General features: G+C 52.9%; 1 protein-coding gene across 1 annotated transcript; it reads left to right on the forward strand.

Annotated features, from left to right (window-relative positions):
• Positions 1-833: 833 nt before the first annotated feature.
• Positions 834-4,533, forward strand: NMUR1 (neuromedin U receptor 1). The gene is made up of 2 exons (XM_016134609.2): positions 834-1,831; positions 4,154-4,533. Exons 1-2 carry the CDS (start codon positions 919-921, stop codon positions 4,531-4,533), a joined length of 1,293 nt encoding a protein of 430 aa, XP_015990095.2. The 5' UTR covers positions 834-918.
• Positions 4,534-10,126: the final 5,593 nt, after the last annotated feature.

A 10,126-nucleotide genomic window follows, 5' to 3' on the forward strand; every position in this document is an offset into this window, starting at 1 on the left:
TGCGTGCCCTCCTTTAAGCTAAACCGAGACTATGAGGCGGCCGCTCTCTCTCTCCACATCGCCATTTCACAGATGAGGAGACCGAGGCACAGGGAGGGGAGGTCACAGCGAGAGCGTGGCAGAGCTGGCATTTGACAACAGGCCAATCTGTTTAGCCCAATGGGTTGGGTCCTTAACCACTGTATCCAGTGGACAGGCAGAGATAGGAAGCCAGGGAGAACAGGGAACCCCAGAACTGGCATCATCGAGAGTGTCAAAGATGTAAATTTCAAGTATTTTAGGTGATGGAAAACAAGAAACGAGAACCGGCTTTGGCGCCGGCGTTACAGGTTTTGGCCCTTTTGGTCCCTCACTTGGTCCCCGCAGTGACTCGGCCCCCTCAGAGACACACCCTGCTGCGTGTCAGGCAGGCCGCGCATTCGGATCTTTCACGGACGGATTGAACTCCCCGGATTCTTACAGTAAGGAAACAGCCACAGACAGGTTACCAGGCAAATGGTCCTACAGCCTGGATTTGAAGCCAGACAGGTGCTTCCAGAGCTCTTGTCCTTAAAGACCACATGATGCTGCACGTGGTACCCATTTCGGGGATGCCCAGCCTGAGTGCATCTCCCACAGTCCATGGCTGGAGGGACGGAGAGATCCACGGGGAGACCGATGATGGCAAAGCGCCTGCTGGAGAGGATTCGTCATTCAGTAACAAAGGTTTAAATAGATCACAAAAGTTAAAATGGTAGTCCACTTTTTTTCATTTTTAAGACACACATTTTTACATCTCTGAAGTTGTAATGCATCTTACGATGAATGACAGAGTTTTTCTTTCTCAGGGCTACATAAAATAACGATCTCCTTGGTGTCGATGGCACCTTGGTTTGATGAATTATGACAGAGCCGGGGTTCCCTGAGTGACTTTTCTGGATGTTTCCCTCTTCTGTTCCACAGGCTCCTCTCTGCCTCAATTGTTCCATCTTCCCTGGAGACATGTCCCCAAGGGATGCGAGGAATCCAGCGCTCTGCAATGGCAGTAGGGCCTGGGGCCTCTTCGACCCTGAAGATTTGAACCTGACTGACGAGCAGCTGAGACTCAAGCACCTGGGGCCCCAGCAGACGGAGCTGTTCGTGCCCATCTGTGTCACATACCTGCTGATCTTCGTGGTGGGCACTGTGGGCAACGGGCTGACCTGCACGGTCATCCTGCGCCACAAGGCCATGCGCACGCCCACCAACTACTACCTGTTCAGCCTGGCGGTGTCGGACCTGCTGGTGCTGCTGGTGGGCCTGCCCCTGGAGCTGTATGAGATGTGGCGAAACTATCCTTTCCTGCTGGGCGCTGTCGGCTGCTTCTTCCGCACACTGCTCTTTGAGACGGCCTGCCTGGCCTCCGTGCTCAATGTCACTGCCCTGAGCGTGGAGCGCTACGTGGCTGTGGTGCACCCGCTACAGGCCAGGTCCGTGGCGACTCGGGGCCACGTGCGTCGTGTGCTCGGGGCCATCTGGGGCCTGGCTGTGCTCTGCTCTCTGCCCAACACCAGCCTGCACGGCATCCAGCAGCTGGACCTGCCCTGCCGCGGCACGGTGCCCAGCTCGGCCATGTGCACCCTGGTCCGCCCACGGGCCCTCTACAACCTGGTTGTGCAGACCACCACTCTGCTCTTCTTCTGCCTACCCATGGCCACCATCAGCGTGCTCTACCTGCTCATCGGGCTGCGGCTGCGGCATGAGAAGCTACTGCTGCTCAGGCAGGGGGCCAAGAGCAGGCCCAGGGCCAGCGACAGCCGCAGGCTCCGGCGCCTGCGGGATAGGGGTCGGACGCAGGTGACCAAGATGCTGTGTAAGTGCTGCTGCTGGTAAGAGGGGTCGAAGTCGGCACTGAGTATGAGGCTGGGGCTTCCAGGGCCTGGGGGAAGGGGCAGAGTGTCTGGGTGTGTGAGGGAGGCTGAGTGTGAGGTTGGAGCCACACCCCACCCCCCCTTGTGTTTGTGTGTGCATGCATACATGGGTACCCTTTTCAATTACCCTTCGAGAAACTCACACCAAAGATAAATGTTAATGGCCCATGCCAGGATCGGCTACATAATTTGTGAGGCCCAGCGCAAAATGAAAATTCAGATTCCTTGTTCAAAAATTATTAAGTATGTCAAGACAGCAATAGCAGAGCGTTAAACCAAGCCCAGGGCCCTTCTAAGCTTGGCGCCCTATGCAGGTGGCACATCCATGAAGCCAGCCCTGGCTCATGGCACCAAACCGTAAACGGGGCATGGACACGTGGCTTTGCTCCAGGATGACAGAACTACTCATGAGATCTAGACCCTCCAGCTCTCTCATCTTGGCTCTGTCCTTCCCAACTGCAGTCTGGGAGGCATGGCCACGGGGAACACAGTTCTGCTTTCCTGAGGAAGGAACTGCCCTCTTTCCTTAGTGGCTACGGAGAAGTTCCAGGGAAGGATTCTCATTGTGGGGGTCAGGTCATGGCCCGCCCCCAGGCCAGAGTGGCAGGATGCTAAAGTGAGCAGCCCCCTTGGAACCACATGGTGGGATCGGGGGGAGCAAAGCTTCCAGAAGAAGGGAAGAGGGTGCTAGAGAGGCAAGAAAATGAATTCCTTCCGTCTTGTCTGCAGTCTCTGAAATGAGTTCCCAGAGAGCCTCAGGGTGGCGTGAGGGAAGTGGTTCCCCTGGGAACCACGGCAGTGACCATTGTCTAAAAGAGACTCGTCAGGAGGCCCATTTGTGAGGGTTGGTATGGAAAGTGTCGGAGAATCAGGGCAGCGTGTGGACTGAGGCTGGCCAGGGCATGCCCGACTGGGTCGAGGCTCTGAATCTTACTGTGGCCTAGACCTGGTTCTTTTTCCAAAGCAGTGGTCTTGGAAAAGCAGGGCGAACTGATGCTAAGCCAGGCATTGATTCCCTCCCCTTCCCGCCCCATATGCGCAGGGCCTGGCGCAGGTAGGTGGGCTGAGCCAGGGCAGGATGGAGCTGGTGAGGCCTTGTGCAAAGCCGTGATAGTATTGCCTGCTGGAAACTGGCCCATTCTCAGAGAGAGACCCAGTCCTCTTACCCCTTGGGAACAGGGTCCCAGAGTGTGGCATCACTCTGAGCCCCCAAGATGGGGCTGCCTTCGGAGCGGTACTTGCCTCCCTTCTGCACTGTGAAGCTTGCACTGCAGACCACCTTGCCCCGGCCAGCCCTGCCCCTGCCTCCTATTCCCCCATCCCACAGGGCCCGAATCTGCCTAGCTGGGATGCCTGTCACCCTGGGCAGTGGGTGTCTCTTTAAGGCTGCCTTGCTTGCTGAAGGCCTACTGTGCACCAGGCTGTGTGCTGGTGACATTGGAATCTGGGATTAAGAGAAAAACCACGCTGGCATGTGATGGGGAAGACATCGCAGCGGAAAGGTATTGAGTCATCTAAGCAAACACGAGAAACAAGAAACGAATGATTAAGGCCGACCTGGCGACAGAGACCCAAGCAGGGCGTGGCTGGGTCAGACCAGTGATGGAGGGAACTCTGGAGAAAGAGCGAGGGCTCGGCCGGCCTGTCCTGCCGTTCGCGGGGGTGTGGAGATGGGGCCTCTCAGGTGATGGGGAGTCAGCGCGGGGCCGGGTGTTCAGCTGGGCCTTGGAGAGCTGGCGGCTGGGTTGGGGAGGCTTCTGAGCCAGGGCAGGCAAATGTGGGGAGCATGCATTTGTCTTGATCTCTTTGGCCCCATGACCTCCCTCCTACTGCTGCTTAGACATGGGCCTGATTCTCCTGCTTCTCTCTGCTTACACGGCAGCAAGCATGGCCTCCACGTGGGCGCCCGGAGTGGCCCTTTGCCCCATAGTCTGTGTCACACTGGGGGCCTCATGAGCCACAGCTAAGAGTCACCCAGTTCCAAGTCCCAGGGTGAGACAATTGGGCTGGGCCATTTGGGCTCAGGGGTCTGTCCATACCTGGTCCAGCCAGCCTTGGCTGGAGACAGGACAGAGGTCTGCTGTCCAGTCAGTGACAATGGCTGTGTCCAGGGCAGGCAAACTTCTAGAAACTTTAAGATGGACAATGGGCATGAGTGGCCTGTGGGACAGGAGAGGACGTGAGGCCGGGCGGGCCAAGCCGAGGCAGGGAAGGCAGCCGAGAGGGCCCTGGCCGACACCCAGTCTCCCTCCTCTTTCCCGCAGTCGTCCTGGTCGTGGTATTTGCCACCTGCTGGGCCCCGTTCCACATCGACCGCCTCATGTGGAGCTTCGTGTCCCGCTGGACCGAGGGCCTGCACCTGGCCTTCCAGTACGTGCACGTCATCTCCGGCGTCTTCTTCTATCTCGGCTCAGCGGCCAACCCTGTGCTCTACAGCCTCATGTCCAGCCGCTTCCGAGACAGCTTCTGGGAGGCCCTGTGCTTGGGGTTCTGGTGCCACCGCCACAGACCCTACCGCTCCCACAGCCTCAGCAAGGTGATCACAGGCAGCACCCTCTGTGACCTGGGCTCCCCAGGCAACAGGGCCCACCCTCTGGCTGAGAACGGGGGCCCAGAGGGGCAGCAAGAGACTGACCCTGTCTGAGAGGGGCCCCGAAGCAGCTCCATCTGGAGGAGGGCCACGTGTGGCTTTGGGAGCCATACCTGCCCTCCTCCGAGGGGATGCCTTCATACGCTTTGTGCCCTGTCCCCACTTCTGCCACCTCAGTGACTCCTGTCCCCACCACGGGTCCGCCACCTGCCCTCCAGGCCCCAGTCCCGCCCTGCATTTCCATCCCGGTCAGACTCCCCGCCCCCGCCGCCAGTTTCTGCAGTGTTCCCGTGGGGCCTTACCACTTCTTTAGTTTCTGCACGTTCTGGCCCATTCTGTCTCTCTGCAGCTCCTGGGCTGCACCTGGGACCCTCCTCTGACCTGGCCCTTCCCGGGCCTCCCCTCAGCTTATTCTGCTCCAGGACCTTCGCCTGGTGGCCGGTGCTGGTGGCAGGTGTGGCAGGGGTCCAGGAGACCGGGTCCCAGTGTCAGCCGTGCGGCATTAAGCAAATCACCTCACCTTCCCAGGACTCCGTCCCCTGTTTGCAAAATGAAAAGGGGCCCTGACATTCTGAGTGTCACACTTTGGCACTTGAGCTGTGGTTTTCTGTGTGTGCATAAGTCACAGCTCTAACAAAACCAACAGATACTCAGATTACCTGGGTGGAAATTACTCTGTCTACACCCGCACCACCCCCAACCCCGACTCCATCCATGACCTTCATGTGCACCCCCCCACCCTTAGACTGGTTTGTGCAGCAATGTGAACATACTTAAAAATATATCGAATTGTACGTTTAAGGGTGAGATGGTAAATATTATGTCATGTTTACTTTTACCTCAATTTTTTAAAAGAAAGGGTTAAATCTAAAGGAAAAGAAATAAACCGCCCACAACTTACTCCCCAGAGGTAACCAAAAGGCGTACTTAAGACGGGACGGGGGTGGGGGCCTTCTTCGGAGAAAGGAGCTTGCAAGAAGAGGCTGTGCAGGGCTGCGAGTGTCCAGTGTCGCCTCTGAAATGAGGTCCCAGAGAGCCTCAGGGTGGCATGCGGGAAGTGGCCGGACCCTGAACTTCAGCCTGGAGCCTGCGGTTCTTCCCGAAGACAAAACTGTGGATCCCTGGGGGCCTCTCTTGAATGACAAGATGACTTATGCTCCTGAGGAACTTGAGTCAGTGTGTATTTAAGAAGGTCCTACTACTGCAGGGAAATGCTGGGCAGACGGGGAAGGCGGGGGAGGGGAGTTATCAGAAGGCTCCTTAGTGTACACTTGATGTATTCTCTCCATTGTCTCCACAGCATGTCAGGGGATAGGTCCCATTTGTCACAGGTCACTGCTCACCCTGGAAAATGGAAACAGTGGCTCTGGGCTCAGCCCATGAGGAGAGCGGATGGAGGCGGAAGGGGCAGCCAGCAAGATGGCTGTCTCCCAGGAGGGGCACCCCGCGTCTGACTCTCCTGCCTTGCTCAGCGTGGGGGCAGCATTCCCCTGGGCGCCCAGCGCTATGCTCAGGCCGGGAGCCCTGGACTCTTTGTAAACGTCTGGCTCATCTGGGGCTCCTGTCACGCACATCCCTCCTCCTCTCGCGTTCGAGAGTTTGGGCCCTCTCTCCTCCCTGTTGGCTCCACTCCTGCCATTATCCTGCGTGACATCAAATCCACGTGGATGACCCTGGTGTCAGCTCCTGATCTTGCCTGAGACCTCTCAACCCTCGCTCCCAGGACCTCCAGGGCTACTTCCATTTCGGGAAGTGTGAACTCTTGACCACGACTGCCTGCTTCCTGCCCTCAGATTCTGTTGCCCCCGCCATGAGTTATTCTTTAGGCTCCTCTGGCCTCCCGAGTTCGTGACTGCTCTGCTTTCTCTCTAACCATTAGCTTCCTCTGACCTTCACTTCCTCTCTGATGGGTCATAGATCCCACGGTCACAGATCACACAATCCTCTCTGCCAGTATTTCTGAGGGTCAAGGTGAACATCCTGGAACCCCCCTTTCCTTCTCAGACGAAAAAGGATTATTTTCTTCGGCAGTTCAAAGCCCAAGATAAGTCTCATCAAACAAAGCTGCATCTGCCCACCCATTTGCTCAGGAAATGGAAAGCACATAGCACTTCACATCCATCCTTGTACAGTCAGACGGGACTTCCAGACCAGTCCCGGTATCATTGTGTACACTTCTCAGAGTCTCCCCTCTCCCATTCTTGTTTTCTAATGGAGCCACCAAGTTTTCCTGTAGAGAGGAGTTGCCTTTTTTTGCGGGGGAGCGGGGCTCCCTAGTGTTTGAACTCCTTTTCCTTTAGAGGGAAATCCTTCAATGTATGACTCTTGGTGGGAGACCAAGCCCAGTCTACAGAATCCAGATGGGTTCCAGACACTCTCCACTGCTGGCCCATGACTTGCACACAGCCAGCCGGCTGACCTGGAATGGGACTCCTACCAGGAGCAAGTGATACTGAGACCCATGACAACAGGGCAGACGTGTCCAGGCTGTTCTAACAGCAGCGTCCTGTCCAGGCCACTGCTGGGGCTCCTGCTGCCCAGCCTCTCTTGGTTTCTGCCCGTTCTCCATCAGCTTCTCCAGCCTTCTTGTTGACTCTGAGTTACCGAGAGCCTTTCAACAGATTCCTTTTCTGCTTGACCCGGCCAGAGTCATTTGCTGCTGTCTGCAACCAAGAATCTTAACGGATCCATCCATCCACTGGTGTGAAGACTATACATTCTGTTTGTTCTACTAGTGGTTATCTCCACACATTTCTAAGATAAGCAGATAGTGTCATTATTTTTTAAACCCCAAACTACAATCTGTAATACTTAATATTATCATTTTCATTCTCTCTCTCATTCTGTTTTTAAAACTTTTTTTTAAGAGGCGAGAAAGAGGGGAACATTGATTTAAAGAATTTGATCTTAGAACTGTATTTACATTCTTCTAACAGTCCAACCCTCTTCAGCACAAGAAGAGAACTGGAATGTGCTTCTACTGACAAAGCAATAGCGCATAAACGGGGCGAGCAAGGACTCCAGAGTCAGGCTGCTCAGGTCTGAACCTGGCTCAGCCACTAATTACCCTTGAAAGTCAGGATGGCTTTAGGCCACAGTTGACCCTACTAGAAAGTACTGACTTTTTTTTTAGGTGAGGCAACCCTTGGTTGACCTCACAGATTGCAAGGACCTTGTCAGCTTACAATCCCTTCCTTTTACATTTTTTTACACCTACAGTACCTGGGTCTTCCTAGGTGGTCTCTCATCCAAGTATTATACAGGCCTGACCCTGCTTAGCTTCCGAGATCAGGCGGGATCGGGCTTGTTCAGGGTAGCGTGGTGGTAGACCTGACATTTTTAAAGGAAGTGCAGCCTTGTACCTGCACACACACATGTGAGAGACTCGGCGGCCGACACTGACAGCAGCATCCTTCCACACAGTGCCCAGGACCCCAAATCTACAAGATTCAGTCTGAGGATGGTAGTTATTCTCTAAGGTAAATGTCCCTTTGTGTGGGTCTGGCCTCTTTAAATGCAACACCCCAGCCTCACCTTCTTTCGAGCTTCAACACGGGGCAGGGCATGACGATTGGGAGCTGTTCTGGAACAGAGGCCAAGGCCCAGGTTGGGGATGGTGGGGATTCAGGGAAGGCTATACCTGGTAGGTAAGAGTGCGAGAGTACCGTGGCTCAGGAGAGGTGACCACAGGCTGGGGCTGGACTGGGGGGACTGGAAGCTGCTACCACATTCTCCGGAACATCTACAAGAGTATCTGGGATCTTTTGATCTAATATTCAAGTACTTTCATCAACTCTAAACAACGTAGACATCATTCATTGAGTTAACATCTACTGAGCACCATGTGCCACACACTGTATGAGGCTGGGATAGGGGTGTACAAATGTACTGCCATATAAGAGCTCTGGCAGCTGGAACTCTGGAGGCACAGACGAAAGGCACCTGCCCCAGTGGAGGGAAGGCTTCCAGGAGGAGGTGATGCTGCTTAAGACCCAAAGTCCTGGGAGAAAGGGTCTGACTGGCCGTGGAGCTTTGGCCAGGGGAGGGTGGAGCATCTTGGTGACAGTTCCACCACAACTGAATCCAGGGGAGGAGAGCAGAGACCCTGAAGGGACTGAAGGCTGTCAGGAGGAGGGGACACTGGACAGGGAAAAACAAAGCAAACCAGGCTGCGGTCCCGGTCCACTGCCCTGGTCCTCCGGACTCCCCCGGATGCCCTTCCTGAAGTTTGGATCTGAAACCTGCCCTGTAGTCGTTTCCCTGTCTCGCCTTCATTAAACACGCGTAGGATTTCTTTTCTTTTCATTTTAGCAAATTTGAAAAACATTAAATACACAAAGTGAAAATAATGACTTCTATTCCTAACACCTAAATTAACCACTGCAATCTGATTCCTATTATTTCCCCATACATATCCCCTCCCCCCCATTAGTGAATAATAAAATGTCTTCAATAATTTCCTTTATAAGACAACTGCCTAGAACCTTCTGGTAGAAGGTCGCGGGTTGTCATGGATGGATGACGCTGACGGCACTCAAAGCAGCTGATCGATTTTAACATCACTAAAAGTGGACTAGAGTTTCGTGCCTCCTGGAGGAATGAAACAGAAGTACCAGCACCGACCATGAAATCTTCTTGCAAAAAAACTAAACCTGTATCTAAAGAAACCTCTAGATCTACCTACCAGTTTATGAGAACACTGACGATGGAGGAATATATTCAAGACACCCCAAAAGTATTATCCAAGTCCAGAATAAGAGCAAATTCTAGAGGACAAGTAACTTGGTTTCTTCGACAAGAAAATAACACTTAAAGGGGGTTCTTTATTATAGATTTAAACAGATTTAAGACATTTCGACCAAATGTAATGTGTGGAAATGTTTGAACCCTAATTCGAACAAAACAACAATAAAAAGACGTTTTTGAGACAGACGATTGAATACAGACTAGATGCTAGATGATATCGAGACCAATATCCTGTAGGGATACATAAATGATAGGAAGCTTAGGATTCATATTAAAAACTCAAGCACAAAAAGAAAAAAATGGGAGAGGAAAAGAGTGGAGCAGGGAATAAATGAAAAAAGAACAGCAAAAGTATTGAAATTTTGAAGCTGGGTGACAGGTAAAAAGGGATTCATTTTTTTATTCTCTACTGAAGGTATATTCAAAAATATCCATAAAAAATGTTCACAAAGTTTGCAATAATAATCCACATATTTGTCTCTCCATCAATGTGACTGCTTCTCTAGCTTAAATATCTAGATGTAAGGAATAATAATTTTTACCTCGACTAGAAATTACTAAATTTCTCTCCAGGTGTTTGTAATGAGGAGGTTCAGGACACACTACCCCCAAATACGGCTCCTTGGCATAGTGAATATTTTAAGCTGAAGGCATTTGAGAAATGGCAGGTATAGAAGGACTTTCTGACCTTCCCTTGAAGCAGGTCATGAGACCCTCATGGGAGAGGTGTCCCTGTATAAGTGGAAGAAAGAGACATCCTTATCTGCAAGACACCGAGAGGCACCTGAATAAACAGGCATCACCATTCCCACTGTTTACTACACTTAGCTCATGTCCCTTTTCATCCCATCATATTTTCCACAACTCTCGACTCTTCATCAAACTTAGCAGAAAAACACTT

The sequence above is a fragment of the Rousettus aegyptiacus genome, unplaced genomic scaffold (genome assembly GCF_014176215.1).
Source record: "Rousettus aegyptiacus isolate mRouAeg1 unplaced genomic scaffold, mRouAeg1.p scaffold_m13_p_2, whole genome shotgun sequence".
NCBI classification, from domain to species: Eukaryota; Metazoa; Chordata; class Mammalia; order Chiroptera; family Pteropodidae; genus Rousettus; species Rousettus aegyptiacus.